This window comes from Anabrus simplex, chromosome 1, assembly GCF_040414725.1.
Source record: "Anabrus simplex isolate iqAnaSimp1 chromosome 1, ASM4041472v1, whole genome shotgun sequence".
Taxonomy (NCBI): domain Eukaryota; kingdom Metazoa; phylum Arthropoda; class Insecta; order Orthoptera; family Tettigoniidae; genus Anabrus; species Anabrus simplex.
The window spans coordinates 1,479,321,623-1,479,342,450 of record NC_090265.1 but is presented as its reverse complement, the minus strand read 5'-3'; the positions used below and the strand labels follow the sequence as shown (position 1 = coordinate 1,479,342,450).

Here is a 20,828-nt window from a genome sequence, read left to right as displayed (position 1 = left end):
CAAGTACAGTAGTTTGCCACCTGTCAATTTTATTTTGATATTTCTTCATGAAGGTCTTTAGTGTATCTTTGTAGCTCTTCTGCGGTCCTCTGTGTCATCTTTGACCATCCTTTAGCCAAGAATACAGAATTTGTTTTGGCAGACGGAATTCAGACATACGAACAACGTGGCCTGTCCAAATGAGTTGGTGCTTTATGATCATGGCTTCAATCCTAGTGGAGTTCGCTTCTTCTAGAACACTAATGTTAGTGGGCCAATTTTGCCATTTCACTCTCAGGATCTTCTCAGGCAGCGCTGGTGATATTTTTCCAGGCATCATATGTGCCTTCTGTAAGTAGTCCATGTTTGACACTCATATGTAAGAGATGGTTTACCAACAAGCCGGCCCCATGGTGTAGGGGTAGCATGACTGCCTCTTACCCAGAGGCCCCAGGTTCGATTCCCAGCCAGGTCAGGGATTTTTACCTGGACCTGAGGGCTGGTTCGAGGTCCACTCAGCCTACGTGATTAGAATTAAGGAGCTATCTGACGGTGAGATAGCGGCCACGGTCTAGAAATCTAAGAATAACGGCCGAGAGGATTCGTCATGCTAACCACACGTCACCTCATAATCTGCAGGCCTTCGGGCTGAGCAGTGGTCACTTGGTAAGCAAAGGCCCTTCAAGGGCTGTAGTGCCATGGGGTTGGTTGGAGATTTAACAAAAGCTTGGTTTGAGCACTAATATTATGATTATCAAAGACCCTTACCCAAAAATGCCTAAAAGCCAAGCCAGCACATTTGAATTCTCAAATGAAAGCATCCACCAGTTCAACACTATCTCATATATTGAGTTATATATTAGTGGGAATATATGTTTCATCCCCTGTGGGGACATCCTCAGTTCCTTGACAGATAAGCATAAGGTTACAAGGACAACACTTAATATTATTACATATTTGGTTTTTTGAAGATAATGTCTTTAGGTTGAATTGTATTTTTAGCACCAAATTTCAGTCTATATCGATACAAATTAGAACTCAAATTTTGTAAGGACAACCTTAAAATTACTTACGTGGATGATGCAGTCTTTAACCTTAATTATATCTTGAGCACCAAGCTTATTGTCTATTTGAACAAACATTTAGAGTTAACATTGTATAAGATATAATCTAGTCGGATATTGTAAAATGATTGTATAGCAATTCAAATGTAGTAATTATATGGAACGTGTGTATAATCCAACGACAATTCCAGAGTTTTCAGTCAACACAATACTTATACTCCCCTTTCTTATTTCTACACTACAAGACTACAAATGAAATTTCAAAATCCTTGGTTCAGGTATTATGTCATAGCAGCCAGCAGGAGCAGATGACAGCTGTAAGTAGTTATAACTATGAGCCGTTGGATACCTTAGTGGTGCTGTCTTGTCGGGAAGCTATTTGGTTACATGTTAGAGATAGTGTATTTGAGTCACTATTTGACTGAATATGATTATAACTGCCATGATTTCATCAAGACTTGGATACTTTCTATGTTATGTACCTTATGTATATCATAGTAGGCTGATGGTTTGACTGGTAATGATTTATGGAGAAGTGACATCCTAATATGTCACAATTATTGATACTGCAATAGGGATTTAGAAACGATTAATGTCATCAATTTAAACGTGATCCATCGTACAACAGATTTAAAAATAAAGTTAGGCATTACAAAATGTTCAATTAATGGTCAGACAGGACCTGGTAGCTAGACAATTCGTAGTTAGTTATTCTTAGTTTTGTGCATATGATTTACAGGTCAACATTGTACAATTTATAATGAATTTTGTATGTAATTTTCTGAAATGATGTATGATTATTGCTTTGCTGTTGAGTTTGTCCAGCATTGAATAGGCATATTCTATAAATGGAGAGAAAATTGTATAATTTTTTAAAATAATTATCTTGTAAATAATTCATCAGGTGAGACCAGTGGTAGGAACAGGTTTGAACAAGTAACAAGTCGAGCTAAATTGGAAAATTCAAAAATGGTAATGTTAACTACAAGTCAAGTGATAGAATAAAATTGTTAGGTGATAACAAGTTAAATTACTACAGAAAGGTCTGTCAGATGTTATCAGGAATTTCTAAGCCCATGAATTAATTTCTTTGACTCAAAGAAGCAGTAAGCTAATAAATTCATATTTTAATAATGCAATGAATGCATGGCTAAAGACTAAAACATTAATGAACTAGCTAATAGGCATAGGAGAGTTACATTAAGGAATTAATTGATTGGTTAATCACTCAATGTGAGATTTGTTGTTCTAAACCATGATGTCAAGATTTAGAATAGCAAGCCAATCAGGTTAATGAATGAAGGCAGATTAATGTCATTTGGACTTGTGTCAAGTGAATATTAGATCCAAGATTAATTGCTAATAATTAGAGACTCATGACTGAGGTTGTTGTAAACCCTTATTCACTGGGATTGGAAAGGAGACTAGTTGAATAAGCTAGGTGATGAGAAATCAGTATATTCTGAGCATTCATTTTAATGATATCCCTTGACAGATTTGTAACATAACGGCTACATGCATGATGATTTGGGATGGACTGAGATTTCCATCAGCCTGGGAAGAAAATAAGATTTAATTTTTCTTTAGAGATAAAACCCATGTTTGTTATTTTCTTTTCTCCATTTTGGAATGATTTAATCATGCTCTACTTCCATAAAGTTGTAATTTTAATGCATTTGTATTGTATCAATTTATTTCAAGGATGTCTGGCTCCATGGCTAAATGGTTAGCATACTGGCCTTTGGTCACAGGGATCCCGGGTTCGATTCCTGGCATGGTCGGGGATTTTAATTGTCATAGGTTAATTCCGCTGGCATGGGGGCTGGGTGTATGTGTCATCTTCATCAACATTTCATCCTCATCACGACGCGCAGGTCGCCTTTTCTTCTTCTTCTCCTTATTTTCTAGCTTATTTCAATCTGGATATAGGCCTCTTCCATATGCTTCCATCATCTTCGGTCTTGATCCACTTGGAACCAGCGTGTTCCAGCCAACAGCTTTATGTCGTCGAGCCATCTCTTCTGGGGTCTTCCAATGCCTCTCTTATGTTCCCATGGTCTCCAGTGAACAATCCTAGAGGTCCAACTGTTGTAGTCTTGTCGAGCTACGTGTCCTACCCAATGTCATTTTAGTCTTGCTACTCTCTCTAGGATGTCTGTGAAATTAGTTCTTCTCCTGATGTCCTCTGAACGAATCTTATCCCTAAGGCTGATCCCTAGCATCTGTTGCTCCATGGCTCGTTGTGTTCGCTGAAGCTTGCGAGCACTTTCCTTCGTCAGAGTCATCGTTTCCAGACTGTAAGTAGCAACTGGCAGCACGCACGTATTATAAACCTTGGTCTTCAGGTTAATTGGAACATCCTTGTTGGTGAGGATGAATCTTAGTTTTCGGAATGCTGTCCAACTCATACCTATTCTACAAGGAATTTCTGCACGTTGGTTGTCTTTTCCAAGTTTTATCTTGTGTCCATGATAGATGTACTCATCGACAGCTTCTATATATTGGTTTCCCATTTTAAGTGGTTGACTGTCTGGACTTAGTAGTTTTGTTTAATTAATGTTCATTTCCAAACCAATCTTAGCAGAGGCAGTTTTTTTTTCTTGGATCATGCTTTCTAGCTCATCTAGATTTTCACTTACGAGCACAATGTCATCGGAAAACCGCAGGTGGTTCAAATACAACCCGTTGATTTTTATTCCTTTATTATCACAATGAAGGGTTTTGAATACATCTTCCAAGGCAAGGGTAAACAGCTTTGGAGAGAGTGTGTCACCTTGTCGAACTCCTTTGCCAACTTGGATTTTATTGGTGATGAGGTCTTCGTCCACTCTGACTACCATTGTTGCTTAATCATAAATGTTTTCCAGGAGCTTTATATATCTTGAGTTTATCATGGCATTTTGAAGTGCCTTCATGATTGCCCAAATCTCCACTGAGTCAAAAGCTTTTTTATAATCAACTAGCAAAACCCGTCAGACGTTGTCCTGCCTGTGTACATTTATTTACCTCAGCATATACGACACTAATATCGGTCGTTTTCGATTACATTTACATTTCATCCTCTCCCCTTGGGCTGGGAGGGGTGTCCTGCCCCCACACTATTTGATAAAAGCACAAATAAGCTTTAAGTAACACATCAGATTTCATTCAAACCACTTCATAATCCCTCTCAGATGTAATAAGTACAAACTGTGAAAATTTCAGCGAAATCGGTCCAGTAGTTTTTGAGTCTATTAGCTTCAAACATACCAACATCCAATTTTATATATAGATGAAGGCCAGATGAATCTTGATGTTGTACTCAGTGGTTTTCTCAAGAAGAAGACGAATAGTCTGGATGTGTTCAACAGCTGAGAAACCTTTATGAAATCCTGCTTGCTCGGCAGGTTGATAAAAATCCAGTTCTCTTGTGAGGCGGTTGGTTACAATTTTAGTCAGGAGCTTGTAAAGGTATGATAACAAACTCACAGGACGATAGTTCTCTAAATTTTCCTTTTCACCTTTCTTGAAGAGAAGTATCACTTCAGCATTTTTCCAATTTTCTGGTATTCTTCCAGAGTTAATACACTTATTGATGAGTATTCTCATGGCTTCTAGCAGATCTCTTCCACCTAATTTCAGCATTTCATTTGTTATTTTATCCTTCCCAGGGGATTTTTTATTCCTTAGTTGTTTAAGTGCATTTTCAATCTCAGCAGTGGTTACTTCCGGTGTTACTTCATGTGTATAATTCTGGGCTAGTTATTCATCACTGGGTGGTTTATTAAGGGTTGATGTATACAGCTTGTAGTAGAAATCTCTAACAACTTCAGTAATGTTTTGCCTATCTGTGACTATTTCTCCATTTTGGTTCTTAAGTTTTGTAATTTTTGGTCTTCCTGTAGACATGTTGTTCTTTAAAATCTTCATGTTTTCATTTTCTTCAATTGTCTGCATGATCATGTTATTATTAAATTTCCTTAAATCTTTTCTTATTTCCTTGCGAATGGTCTTGTTAAGATTTTTGTATTCTGCTGTATCCCTGTCCATTGTCTTCCTGTCCTTAATGAGCTGTATGGTATTAAGTGAAAGTCGGCTCCTCTTATTAGTTTTCTTCAATGGGATCTCCTTTGCTGCATTTTGAATGCTGACTGTAATTTTCTCATTAAGTTCGTTCACGTCCAAGTATTTCAAATCTTCTGTTGGGTTAGGTTTTTTGGTAAGAGCTTGTTGAAATGATGATTGATGTTTTTCTAAGTCCTCTATGGTACTCTTGGAAAAGTGTACCCCCTTGTCATTTTGGACCATTCAAGTTTGAGATCAAATGTGAAGGTTGCTCAAACTAGCCTATGGTCGCTTCCTGTATCAAATCTGTTGAGAACAGTAACAGTAACGGGCGTCAAATCAAAAGACCTGCACCTGGCAAGGTGAACATGGCCTCGGACACTCCCAGCACTAAAAGCCATATGCCATTTCATTTCAAGGATAGATGTTCCTTGATCAATCCTTTCCTTTCTTATATGTACAGGCATAATATATATATACACAATCAATCAATCAATCAATCAATCAATCAATCAATCAATCAATCAATCAATCAATCAATCAATACTGATCTGCATTTAGGGCAGTCGCCCAGGTGGTAGATTCCCTATCTGTTGTCCTCCTAGCCTTTTCTTAAATGATTTCAAAGAAATCAGAAATTTATTGAACATCTCCCTTGGTAAGTTATTCCAATCCCTAACTCCCCTTCCTATAAATGAATATTTGCCCCAATTTGTCCTCTCGAATTTCAACTTTATCTTCATATTGTGATCTATCCTACTTTTAAAGACGCCACTCAAACTTATTCGTCTACTAATGTCATTCCACGCCATCTCTCCGCTACATACATACATACATACATACATACATACATACATACATACATACATACATACATACATACATACATACATACATACACACACACACTTTCATTATAGATTGTTATGCCTTTCAGCATTCAGTCTGCAAGCCTCTGTGAAAATACTAAATGTTGCCACAAGCCTCTATTTGTAACTAGCCTCGTATAGTTCTATACATCGTACCTTTAAATCATTAGAAAATGAGTAACCATCATCTTCATCTCCCTCTACTTCTCTTACCCTCCATGGCCGAGTACATTATTCTCTAGGTACCCTATTCTCCTCTATTTGCCTCACATGACTGTGTACAGCTTCATCAGTTGAGTTCATTCCTAACTTAGCCTTTATCTCCTCATTCTGAGTACCGTCCTGCCAAAGTTCCTACTTGTTTGTACAAGCAATCATTCTCGCTACTTTCATGTCTGGTACTTCTAAACTTATGAATAAGATATCCTGAGTCCACCCAGCTTTTTTAGTCCCATGAAGCAGAGTTAGTCTGAAAAGAGACTGGTGTAAGGATAGTTTTATCAGGAAGCTGACTTCCTTCTTACAGAATACTGTGGTTCACAACTGCAAGCTCATTGCATTACCTTTGCAGCACCGTGATTCAATCCCACTTACTATAAAATAGAGTAGTGTTACAAAAATGTTATAACCTGTTGTCTGGGAAGACTTGGGAGCGATGAGACAAGCTCCTTGACTAAGCAGTATATTTAGTGGAGAGATGGTGTGGAATGGTATTTGTACATGAATAAGCTTGAATGGAGTTTTTAAAGGTAGGGAAGACCATAATATGAAGATAAAGTTAGATTTCATGAGGACAAATTGGAGCAAATATTCATTAACAGGAAGAGGTACAATTCAATATCTACTATCCTCAAGCTGCTACCAACTGACTGGGTGTTATTTACTCCGCACATATCGATACTGATTCTTGCACCTAAAGCCTCGGACAATCTAATATTACAGTTCTATAGTAACATTCCCAACATAGTTCTTTAAAGGGGCACTAATGATCCTTTAACTGCAAAAATGAGTGTGTGGGATGAGTGCATGGAGGCTGTGAGTCGCAAAGATGTGAATGCAAAAATACAGTGCTGTGACTGCAATAACTGGTTCCACAGTAATTGTGCAAAGCTGAAAGAAGATATTAAGTTTCTATGTCCATCAGATAGTAAGTGGCACTGCATGCATAAAGTGCTTAAAAAATCGGTGTATAAGTTTAAATTCAGAAACTTCTCCATTTTCTGGCAAAATTATGGAAACTCCAACTATGAATGAGATGTTTGAACTTTTGCTATCTACTGACAATGAACTTAAGGTGATTACAAAATCAAATCAAATTGCAGAAGATGAACTGAATAAGTCACTGAATCTATGTAGTAAAAAAAGCTTAATGGAAGTGCAAATTTATTAAAGGCTGAGGGTGAAAGCTTAAAAGCTTGTTTCCAATAAATTGAAGACTTTTAACTTGAAAATGCTTCTCTGAAAAGAGAATTGTCGGAACTGAAATTTGGCGTAGATGATCTTGGGCAGTATGGGAGGAGGAATACTGTTGAGATTGTAGGTGTTCCACAGGTAGCTAACGAGGATACATATGAAATTGTAAAAAGTTATTGGTAAGGTGTTAGATCTAAATGTAACAAATGAAATCACAGTATGTATGTTTGTCATTGCCTATAGGAAGGAAATAACCAGAATGCCCTCAGTATAATTGTTAAATTTGTGAGCCGTACTGATAAGGACATGATTGTTAGTATACGCAAAATTAAGAGAGATCTCAATGTTAACGATACAGGTTCTACTACAGGAATGCCCATTTATATAAATCAGAGTTTGAATGCAAATAGAAAATTTGTATTTGCAAGAGTTCAGAAATTCAAAAAGGAGAAGAATTTTGCTTATTTATGGGTAGGCAAGACTGGAACATATTAGGTTAAAAAAGATACTGATCAATTTGATTGCATCATAAAAAATGTAAATGATGTTGATGCATTGCTGTACGCTATGGACACAGTAGAAAAAAAGTGTGTCTATTTACTATCAAAATGTAAGGGGGCTTAAAACAAAACTAAGTAATCTCTATATGAGTGAGTATTCTTGCAGTAGAACACAATATTCTTACATTATCATTTAAACTTTCACGGCCCATGTAACTATTCCTGATTTATGTTTCGGGTTTATGCAGTGTAATGAACTATATGAACAATCAATGCATTTCAATAGGAACCATGCCTTTCATCAGGAGAAACAGAAAAATGAAATATGATGCATCAAAGGTTGCTAAAAGAAAGCACAATGAACTTAAAATGGTGCCCTAAAATGTAATAGTGACACCATTTTATCCCCATGCCAGAGACAATGAATGGCAACAGCAAAGCATAATTTTCTAATGGTTTTGATAATAGGTAGCCAGTATTTCAACCACCTCCCTGATCATTCTGGGGCGATTTTGTTTTGTGGGGGCAAGAACATCCACTCCTTGGAACATGACATCATGACCAGGTGTTAAGGCATGATCAGCAACAGCTGATTTATAAAGTTGGTTGAGTGTGATAAATCTATTATGTTCTTTGATGCGAGTGCATACCGTTCTCAAAGTCTACCCAATATAAACCTTGCCACAAGTACAGGAAACTCTGTAGATACCAGGTTGTTGCAGTTTAGGCAAACTGTCCTTAGTTGGTCGCATGAGTTGCCTAATCTTAATTGAAGTTCCAAATACAGTTCGTACATTGTACCTATGTAAGATTTTAGCAATATGATCCGTCGTGTTACATATGTAAGGTAGGTAAGCAGTTCCTTTTACATCTTTCTTCTTAACAGACATCCGATTATGCATCAGTTTCAGAACTGTAGAGATCAAAGTTTGCTGTAACAGTTGCTCTCAAAGGTGATTCTCAAGGTGTTAATTTCCTCTTGTAAAGCTGACACTTCACAAATTCTCCTGGCCTTAGTAGTTAGAATTGTAAGGATATCATGTTTCTGGGCAGGGTGATTGTGAGAATCTGTATGGAAATATCTATTTGTGTGTGTGTAGGCTTACGATAAACGCTGTTTCCCAAAGATCAGTCCTCTTTCTTGGTGACAAGAACATCTAAACGCATAATACAAAATCGCCCAAGAATCATGAGGGAGGTGGTTGAAATACGTAAACACCCAGATAATTTCAACTGCGATACAGGGTACAACCACTTTGAATCATGACTACCTATTATCAGAAGCATTAGATGATGATGCTTTGCTGTTGCCATTCGTTGTCTCTAGCATGGGGGTTAAAATGGTGTCCCAATTACATCTTAGGGTACCATTTTAAGTTGCTTTCTCTTAGCAACCTTTGATGCGTCATATTTCATTTATCTGTTTCTCCTGATGAAGAAAGGCACGGTTCCTTTTGAACGCATTGAGTGTTTATATAGTTCATTACACAGCATAAACCCAAAATATACATCATGAATAGTTACACAAGCCATGAAAGTCTAAATGATAATATCAGAAACCTCTATGGGGAGGATATTTTTCGATCGATGACCAAATTTAGTAGATTACGACACAAGAAGATGTGTCTTATTTAATCTCTTACCTTTCTCCTAAGATGCTGGGAACATGATATACTACCAAATTTTGTTATGTTGAAGCATACCTTCAGAACACCAAAAACCATGAGAATCTATCGTCGTACAAGCAAGGCATTATTGATAAAGAGGACACAGAAGACTCGTAAGGAGCTGGATATCATCTCGAAGGAGTTGCTACAGATGCATCTATGCCTCTCGAACTTCGTAAATGAGGAATTATGGAAGGTCTTTATAATCGTATTACTGCAGTGCAAGCCAATAGCATACTAGATCAGGCAAGGGGCAGGCATATTTCCAAATATGAAAGGTTATGTCAGATGCAGAAACCACATGCCATTAGACTTGATGCCAACAAAGTTGTCGTAAATTTGTCCAGTATGCCTATAAATAAAACCCAACAGGCAGTTCTTGCCAAAGGTCTCAACTTTGCTGCAGTGCCGAGAAGAATTCCAATTGAGGAAATTATTACATCTATAGAATCCTCGGTACATAACTTCACACCTGAAGAGGCTGAGGAAATTACACAAGAATGTTCCAGAGTTCTCAAGACCGCTAAGCCACCTAAGTCCAACTTAGGCGAAAGCCGGGCGTTAAAAGATCTAAGGGAGAGTTCTAATATAATCATTCTCCCTGCTGAAAACGGGCACGCGACAGTGGTGATAGATAAGGATGATTATGAAAACACGATCTTGTCTGTGTTAGCAGAAAAATCGATCGAGTCGAAACTCGAAGGTGCGAGTTCAACATTCGCGACCTCTGCACACTTAAAGATGTGGATGCCAGTCACTTCCTGAAAGATTTTAAGGTTGTCTTCATTAAAAAGGAATTTCATGTTTTCCATATCCATACCTAGGCTATCGCAAGACAAATATGCACACGCTAGTCAATTTCACACGATTATGTTCCTTATGTTCCAAATCCAGATATAGGCTACCATATCACATGAAAAAACGTCACTGTACCACTCAACACAAAATACATTTCTTACTTCTGAATGGAATACAAGCACAAATAGGTTCACTTTTTCCGTAATCAGGCAACAGTGGCGACAGTTCTTTCCTGAGTTATAAATAATGTTTCTTTCACAAGGAATGACAGATAACATTTTCAGGGCTAGGAAAAATGTGATCGTACAAAGCAGTAATAGCGAAAATTCGTGACGCGATAAGCAAGGTACTATTATATAGATTTAATACGATGAGAATTTAGGATGTTCTAAGTAAGAAAATGTATTAACGAGGAACGCACTAACGAGGTTTCACTGTATTAGTTTTTCAACATGTTTCCCTCCAAATTCTAAAACTGAATCATACCCAATGAATTTTACTGTATCTGTGAAAGTGTTGAAAGATTTACAGTAGAATATCATCATTATTAATGGAGATTTTAATTTACCAATCAGTGATCCTGGCTGTAATCTGCTGCAAGGAAGTGCTAAATGTATTTCCCTCACAAATTTTATGTCTTTGTAGGCTTACAATTTATATTTAAATAATTCTGTTCAAAATGAATTCGGCAGAACAATGGATCTTGTATTAACTAACAAAAATGTAAATTGAAGAGTACCAAAAAATAGGTATCAACTGTTATCAGGAAATCAGTATCACCCACTTAAGTGCGGCCAGTATCCAGTATTCGGGACATAGTGCATTCGAACCCCACTGTCGGCAGCCCTGAAGATGGTTTTCCGTGGTTTCCCATTTTCACACCAGGCAAATGCTGGGGCTGTACCTTAATTAAGGCCACGGCCACTTCTTTCCCATTCCTAGGCCTTTCCTATCCCATCATCGCCATAAGATGTATCTGTGTCGGTGCGACGTAAAGCAAATAGAAAAAAAAACTTTGGAATTGTATTATCTAGCGTAAAATATAAACAATTCAAAACTGCTCCGAGAATAGTCTATAACTTTGCCAAAGCAAATTTTTATGAGCTTTATATGTGTTTACAAAATGTTGATTGGAATAATTTAACAAAGTTTACTAATCCAAACAAAGCCTTGGATTTCTTTTATGATGTGGTTAATAATATTATAATTATTACTGTTGAAACTGTGCCTATGCATTACATTAATTTAACAGCTTCTGTCTCTCTTGTGATTCTCACTAGTACCTATGTAACTGTTGTTTTAGAATAACAAAATTTTCTATATGTGTGATATTAAACAGTCATTTTCCACAGATAACAATAATGTGACTCCTCCTACTTCACCAATAAAAGATATTGTCACTGAGTTAGAAACAGTTAGAAAGAACATTTTATTTGTATGCATTTCTGTCGGCTGCATGGGGTTTATCAGCTTTATCAGTGAGAACTTCTGTTCTTGTGGTACTGTTTCCTGTGACAGAATACTGCACCGCAGTCTGGATTAACAGCTCTGGCACCAAGCTCGTTGACACTCAACTTAGCCAGACTATGTGCGTCATCGCAAAAAACACTCTAGAATGAACCAACTTTCTGACCATCCATCCTCAGCCACATACCACACCCATAAATGTGCTCCCGTAAGTGAATTTACAAAATCAACCCTGACCATGACTTTACTGTTCATAGTATCGTGGGTTAGTGCTATCCCAGAACAACTTTCATTGCCCTGTACATTAACCAGGCCACCAGATTCTGAAGAACACTGCACTGTTCTTAACAGAATACAGACCACACCCAGCTGTGACTGTGGTATTGTATGTCAGACAGTTCAGTGTATCGTCCAAACATGCCCACTATGTACGTTTCCTGGTGAAATGGAGGAGTTGCTGCTGGCGACAATAAATCAACTGAATGCATTTGCAATTTAGACGTCTATCCGTGACCTCCCTGAGTAGTGTAAATATAAGTTTTATATGGACATGAACTACTCAATTTAATATAATTTAGTTATAAGTACTCAGGATACTCATTATCCATTTGTTGGAAGTAAATGAGATAATACTAGCCACATACTAAAAAAATCAAGGCTTCAAAAATGTAGTCACCCTTCAAGCTGATGGCTGATGCACAAGAGGATGATTTTTTGGATAATATTCACTACATTCTCGTCCAAGATCAATTCTTTTTTTTTTTGGGGGGGGGGGGGAATTCCTTGGTAATCTGCAATTTGTTCTTAATTCTGTTTAATCTGACATGCCACCTAATAAACATATAGATTCTACAGTACTGCTAAAAAGTCTCCGAGAGGCACTAAAACATGGAGTATTAGGAGGCTGGTAACATCAAATACATTACATTAAAGTACAGAACACTTACATAATCATCATAGGCATCTTTGATGGCAGTGAGTGCTAGTACTCCTATTAGTGGCACAGCGGTGGTGATAGGTGTGAGTGATGAAATAGCAGGAATCATCTGCAGCACCAATAGGCACAGGAAGTAGAAATTAGCCAAACGTTGAAACTGCTCAAACAGATTCAATGGCAGGAACGTCAGCACGGTGTATTTGGAAGTCTTGATGTAGTTATTCTGGAATACCAATGACACATCATTAAATTTCAAAAAGGGCAGCCAAGTCTACACAAAATTGGCTTCTAGGATAAAATAAACTGTGAATAAAAATACAAATATAAAATTGACAGAAATTCTAATGATCACATTCACTGATGCAAGCAGGATACACTTTATGGGATAGGTCATGGAACAGATTCAACAGGCTGACTTTCTGCTTGTCTGTCTGTTAGTCTTCAGCCCAATGGCTGATTTAATCCTCAAATAGCACCAAAATAGTTCATGGAATTATAGGAAAACTATAAAAATTAAGGTAGTTTCAGTGTCAAAGCGTGCTTTTTTAAATTTTCTTAATAGGGGTCATCGAGAAACTGAAGAATCCGATAACAGAGGTAATTACAGGGAGTTACGGGGGGGGGGGGGGGCAAATATAAACAGGATTTTTTGTTTTATTTAAATGAATTTATTGAAATTGTTCCAGCGTATGGACAGCTTTTTCGGGGCGTCGACCCATGTGGATCTTTTGCCCCTAGTGGCACCATATTGTATGAACCTGCATGTAAATTGGAATGGCAGTAGTGTGGAATGTTGTGTGTGAGGAAAGGAAGAATAAGGACGTCACAAACACTCAAACCCCAGGCCAGGGATATTAATCATTATAATTAAAAAACACTGACCCGGCCGGGAATCGAACCCGGGCCCGCCGGGTGACAGGCGGACGCGTTGCTCCCTACACCGCGAGGCGGACGGCAAAGTGTGCTAGTGTCCACTGTTACCACTGGTAAAAGTTTGAAACTATAAAAATCGAATATTCTTTAATATTAATATATGTTTTTGTTTCTTCACCTGGACGTGTCGCGAGAACTCTTTGCCACCGTCAAAGCTGAGCGAGAGGCTGTTACCACTCCATGCAGTGGTTACGCTTTGAATCTTTTCTAACAGCTAGGCGAGTACTACTGCGCCTGAGCCAAGCAGGGCCCCTTTCCCCTCGACACCGAGATGTAGCGTGCTACGTCCTCCGGTCGTGTTACCACAGTGGAAAGTGGAAACAAAAGCGTATAACGTTGGTGCTGAACTCTTCCGTCCGTTCGTTCCGCTGCGCTTAACAGTGCATCGTTGTATTATTGTGTTATTGTTTTCTATTAGAATACGGTGTGACTTCTCTTGTTAAAGTGTAAATTTATATTTAATTTATGTTATATAAGGATAACCTATACGAATGCACAACGTATTGCACATTAAAATGAGTGCTGTCGCTTCCACCTCGAAAATAAGTGAGTTGGCGGGCCCAGAATGTTCATGTATAATAGAAAGCTTAATGAACACGCCATTATCGCTAGGAACTTTTCAAGAAAAGAAAAACATAATTGAAAAAGGCAAACCCACGCCTTCTCTTAAAAATGTATTCAAGGAATCGAAAAGAACAGTACGATATTTTCATGACTCGTGGTACATAAAGCTGGACTGGTTATGTGGTTGTGCAAAAATGAATGAACTATACTGTTGGCCATGCATTGTATTTCCCTCAGAAAATAATGCTTGGAATAAAGACGGTGTGGACTTTTTAGTTTCAGAGTTTTAAAGAGACACCATGAGGTATCTCAAACACACGCTGTTGTCCGACTCGTTGGCTAAACGGTCAGCGTACTGGCCTTCGCGTTCGATTCCCGGCCGGGTCGGGGATTTTAATTGGTTAATTCCAATGGCTGTCTTCATCATCATTTCATCCTCATCACGACGCGCAGGTCACCTACGGCTGTCGAATAGAAAGACCTGCACCTGGCGAGCCGAACTTGTCTTCGGACACTTCCGGCACTAAAAGCCATACGCCATTTCATTCCATCAACGCTGTTGCCAATATGATTCAGTTCGGAAGGTCCAGAATAGTTTTCTTTGAGTACAGCGTACAGAAAGAAAATTGACGAGCATAATAAGCTATTAAAAAATAACAGATATATTGTCAACACTTTACCAGATACTGTGTGTTTCAAAGCAAGGATTACCTTTCAGGGGTCATTGAGAAACTGAAGTATCCGATAACAGAGGTAATTATAGGGAGTTACGAAGCGGGAGGGGGTGGTCAAATATAAAGAGGATTTTATTTTTTATTTAAATTCATTTATTGAAGAACACAAGGCAATTGCAATTTTTTCCAAATCGTTTTCTGCTTTGGAAATGCATCTGTTTGGGCAGCTTTTTGATACCTTCATCGTAAAAAGAACAGGGTCGTATCACCAGCCAGTTGCGCATGAAGTCTTCCACACTCTCATCATCTTCAAATTGTTGCCCTCCTAGAGCTTCTTTAAGCGGTGCGGGCAAATGGAAATCGCAGGGCGATAGTCCGAGCTGTAATAATGATGATCAAGTGTAGTCCAGTGCATTTCCTGTAGCTTGGGGACAGAGCTGCAGTATGGGGACGCGCATTGTCGCATTGTGATGATTGCTTGACAGCTCCCATAACTGATTCCGCTTGTTCTGCAATTTCTGATACGATCGTCGTCAATAACGTCTAACTGCACGGATGTTTTCGTCTGTAATGCTGGTTCGAGGACGGCGATCGTGTCGCTGATTTTCCACACGTTCTCGTCCTTCCTTGAACTTTTAATGTCAGGCAAACACACGCATCCTTGACAATGTTTGATCACCGAACTGTGCAATCAATCTCCGGCAAACTTCCGCCACTGTAACTCCTTCACGTGCAAGAAATTTTTTAATTATGCATTGCGCATTGGTGAGAATATCTAACAGCACATTCTTCCCACTCCTAGCGGTCCCACCTAAGCATAGCAGAAGCGTAGGGTCAGTCCTATCAACTGTTGATATTCAGGAACAAAAATCCCGTTTATATTTGATCGTCCTTCGTACTAGCCTTAATTGCTAAGAAAGATGACGTATTTCGGCACCACTTAGAAACATCTACAGTTTTCTCAGGACTTTCATCCGATATACAAAATGTGATATTATTGAAGCCATAGCTTTTATGACCAGCGAAATTAAAGACTAGGTTAAGAAAGCAAACTTTATTTCCGTTATTTTGGGTGAAAGTACAGACCCGCCGTTCTGCTGTTTCTCACTCTAAACATCTCTTTGGAGTGTTACAAGAATTTCAGTGTGGTGAAAATTTAGTAGCAGAACCATTTGATGGCGTAGCAGTGATGGCAGTACAGCACAGTGGATTTCAGAAGTTAGTCAGGGATAAACATGACCAGACTATATTTGAGTTGCCAAGATGCAAAGAGCCTTAAGTCCATTATAATTGTTTTTTCACAAACAAAGAAAAACGTGTCATTTTTTATGTGCAAAAGTTAGGATCACAATTCTTTCAGCATAAAATTAGAAAGGAAAAAAAAATTCATGTGCGAGAGAAATGAAATTTCTATGATTCTCTAGATATGTAAGTGTTTAGTTTGGACATAAGGCATTTTGCTGCATTACATTGTACATAAGGGTATTTGCAACAGTAAACAGCTCAATGTAATTAATGGCATATGCTACAATACTGGGAACAAACTTAGGTGGACTGGAGGAAGGAAGAAAAACTGAAAAATCATTTAATTACTACATATTATTTCCATTTGTTTTACACTGGTTATATTTCCTTTATTCTGTGACAGAAAAACAAAACAATATTACACAAACTATTAACTTAAAACTAGGTCACAAAGGGCATTCTTCAGGCTGTATAAAATTATGGCTCAAACATTGTCTTAAATGAAGAACAGAAGACGAAAAATATATCAATTAAGTCACTTCAACAGCCAAAGAAAAATGTACATTGTAATAATCCAATTGCTTTAAATGGTCATTACTTCACCTCCTTCCGGAATGTCTAATAAGTCATCATCTACATCTTTTTCTAGATGTGGAACTGGGTCATTATCACCAATCCGTTCATCCTGTCTAGTCAGTGTATCCTTTTAAAAAAAAATCAGGTCTTCTAAATTTTTCCAGTTCTGTGAAGTGTGTTTCAAGCAGGAATTTCAGATCCTTCACTTTTCTTTTTTTTTTTTTTAAATTCCCTCAAGGACAATCTGAGGTTGAACTACGTCCCAGTTCTTTCCTCTTTTCAAACTTGACTCAGCTACAGAATAATCTGTATTATAAAGAACTTCTCCACGCACAATAATGTTTCCCGTACATGATCTAGGAATTATTATCCGTTTGCTAGGCGTTAGTGGAAAATGCCACATTACAGATGACAATCAGTGTAGCGAAGCTGACACTATTACCATATTTGGGTGCAGTATTGTTCTTCATTTATGTATGTAGTATCATTCTTTCTTTCTTAATCCGCCTACCCTCCAGGGTCGGTTTTTCCCTCGGACTCAGCCTCAAGCGCAGTGTCCAGGAGCTTCAGACATCGGGTCGGGGGATACAACTGGGGAGGATGACCAGTACCTCGCCCAGGCGGTCTCACCTGCTATGCTGAACAGGGGCCTTGCGGGGCGATGGGAAGATTGGAAGGGATAGACAAGGAAGAGGGAAGGAAGCGGCCGTGACCTTAAGTTAGGTACCATCCCGGCATTTGCCTGGAGGAGAAGTGGGAAACCACGGAACACCACTTCCAGGATGGCTGAGGTGGGAATCGAACCCACCTCTACTCAGTTGACCACCTGAGGCTGAGTGGACCCCGTTACAGCCCTCGTACCACTTTTCAAATTTCGTGGCAGAGCCGGGAATCGAACCCGGGCCTACGAGGGTGGCAGCTAATCACACTAACTACTACACCACAGAGGCGGACATGTTGTATCTGCTATTATCTGCTATTATTATTTATTTTTCATTTTTAATTTGCTTTCTATTGATTTCGTCATTAATTTCAAGAATCGGAACTAAAATAACTCGAGTTTACATAATGGTGTTTGCTACATTTCCACTAGTATATAGAGGCTTATGGCTGTGAACATAATGGTACTTGCATCTCTCTTTAGTGATTGGACATAAGGGTCCATGCAGCAAGCTTGGCAGTGGACCTACGGGTCTCTGCAACAGTCCATGATTTTTAACCTGCAAAATAAGCAAGACAGAAGGCATTTTCAAGCTCTACGCTAGTGTTAATCAATGCTAAATGATGTGAAGAAGGAAATGTTGGTCTTATCTCAATTTTCACTTTTTGTGGACTTAAGGCTCTTTGCATCTTGGCACCTCATTTGTTCACCGCTATGGCCATAGGCTCAACTTGGTATTACAGCAATCTGTTAACCACATCAAGGAATGCAAAGTATTTTTTCGGACCTTGTCCGGGTTAGCAGGGTTGTTTTCAACATCCCGTAAAAGGGCCGCTGATCTCGGCAAAGTAATACAGAGACGATTACCAACAGTGGCGCCTACCCGATGGACATATGCTGGTAGGCTCGTTGAAGTTGTGTCCTCTCTCTATACAGATCTCCTTGAATTCTTCAAAGAAAATAATGAAAGATAACGCAGACGAATGGGACGGTGGAACGAGAATTCAAGCTAAGGGTTACTATGTTACCCTGCAAGACTGATTTCTATTTCTTATTAAATTTATTTGCTGAAGTGCTTCCTCAATCTAATGTTCTGTATCAGATCCTTCAAAAGAAAATATGTAATATTGCTTTCTGCTCCAAAGAGATCCAGCAATTTAAAGCGTTTTTGCAGACAACCAGAAATAATTTTGAAACTATGTGGTCAAAGTTACAAGAAAATGAAGGGAGGTAAGATTACGCTCAAAAGCGCCAGAGAAATGATTTTATAGGAACTAAGGAACCATCATGTCTCCGATTGTATTTGGAAATAATTGACATCATATCCGTGCAACTATCAGATAGATTTTCTGATATTAACAAGCTGGAGTTCCTTCAGTTAACTGATACTGACAGGTTTAATAATTTCGCGAAGGAGTTCCCGAAGAGTGCCTATCAGTCGTTAGTGAAGACCTATGGACGAAATTTTGACTGCATGAAACTTAAAAGTGAACTGTCTGTCCTCTACACGAAGCCCGAGCTTGTGAAAAAGAATGCATATTACCTCTACCAATATTTGCACACCAGTGGTCTTAAAAAAGCATATCCAGAAGCAATGAAATTGATTGACCTCATTCTCACCAATCCGGCAACTAGCGCTTCCGCTGAAAGAAGCTTCTCAGCCTTAAAAGGGATACACACCTTCCAAAGAAATTCACAAGTACAGGATAGGCTCTTTGCATTTTCTTTGATTGCGATTGAGAAGAAATTTCTGAGTGACTTAATGAAGAGGCCTCATTTCTACGATGCTGTGACAGATATTTCTGATGCCACAACATGCCGTCGTATCGACCTGAAGTACAAATAGGAAATACTGAGGTAAGCCTTGAAGCTCCGTTAGAAATTAATTTTAAACTTTATGAGTGCATGAGTAGCCTGCCATACGTTTTTCATGACGTGAACTATTTTCAATTAGTGCAAGATCGAGACTGCTAGTTTCTATGATGTTGATGCCCACTAGTGTTCAATATATTATGTGCCATTTCATCATGTTATACAAAAGTAGGGGCTGCCTGGCCGAGGCGGTAAAGGCGTGCCCGGTTCGCCCGGAAGGACGTGGGTTCGAATCCCCGCCAGGAAGTCGTAAAATTTAAGAAACGACATTTCCACTTCCGGAGGTGCATATGGCCCTGAGGTTCACTCAGCCTACACCAAAAATGAGTACCAGGTTAATTCCTGGGGGCAAAGGCGGCCGGGCGTAGAGCTAACCACTCTACCCTATCATGTGCCGAGGTTAACAATGGTGGAAGTCTTTACCTTCCACTCCTCCAAGGGCCTGTACGGAGGTGACTTTGCTTTGCTTTGCTTTGCTTATACAAAAGTCTTGACTATTATGAAATTACATCTGTACTGTTCATAAAAATGCTGCGGTGCGTGCGACAATATACTCTCAGAAGGAGTGTGATAACACTTTTCAAAACGTTACGCGTCGTCACTGGGTAGTAGGGTTGGGAACTATGTCCCTGTTTCGGCACAAGGTGCCGGTGCACAGTTATGTTCCGCTGTTCCAGAACACCGAGTGTCAATTGTTCCGAAACATTCTCAAGCGAGCCGGAGACAATGACTCGCTGTCCCATCAGAAGCGCTACTATGCACTGCCCTTCGCCTACTACTGAACTGTGCAGCGAGCGCACGGGACGCGGGACTGCAACTGCACAGTGTAGAGAGAACTTCGAGAGGCAACATTACATGCTCCGCGCCAATGGGAACTGGGAGTGTGCCTGTACGGAACGTGCTGTGTGGTGTGTGCCTGTGTGTAGTTATGGCCATGGTCCACCATAAAGCTGCAGGGAACGTGAACGAACAGTCGGAACACTGAAATTCGCGCCCAATAATCACGTTAAAGGCTGCTATTAGGTTAAGATTTTTCCGGTCAATATAAAATACACATAACACGGTTACAATGGCAGTGCAGGTGTTTAAAAGTAACCAATTCAAGAATATTTTCACCAGTTGAATGTATTGGCCTGTATTGTGAGTAATTAGTGAGTAATTAATATCTCGAAAATTTCCCTCAACACTTTCTCGGGGATTGACGTTAAACATTAATTTGGACTTTAAGGAAACTTCAGCCCAAGAAAAATATGGGTCGTCGCTTAGGAGTTAAAAATGATGAATACATTGTTGTACTTTCCTGCTGTTAGGCCGGGCGCACATTGAGAAGCAGTTGGCCGCAGAGCAGGGAAGAGCAGAGCAGAACACCGCGAAACTTACGAAATTGCGAAGTGGACGTGAGCGCACATTGCCACGCAGGGTCTCGTCGGTTTTCAGAAATAACATGTTTTCTTTAGACTCGGTGATACTGGGGCATCCAGTATAAAGAGGCTCTTTTTTCTTTTTCTTCAAGCATTCGCGATTTTTCTCATTTTGTTAGTCATCTTCACAATTTCCCTTGTGCT

At 39.1% G+C, this 20,828-nt stretch overlaps 1 protein-coding gene across 4 annotated transcripts in view; it reads right to left on the bottom strand.

The window, feature by feature from the left end:
• Positions 1-20,828, bottom strand: part of ATP8B (ATPase phospholipid transporting 8B) — a 940,482-nt gene that overhangs the window by 310,859 nt on the left and 608,795 nt on the right. For all 4 annotated transcript variants that reach the window (XM_067137969.2, XM_067137971.2, XM_067137970.2 and 1 more), the window contains one exon: positions 12,749-12,961. In XM_067137969.2, coding sequence (XP_066994070.1) covers positions 12,749-12,961 — 213 coding nt within the window. The remainder of the gene's footprint in view (positions 1-12,748; positions 12,962-20,828) is intronic.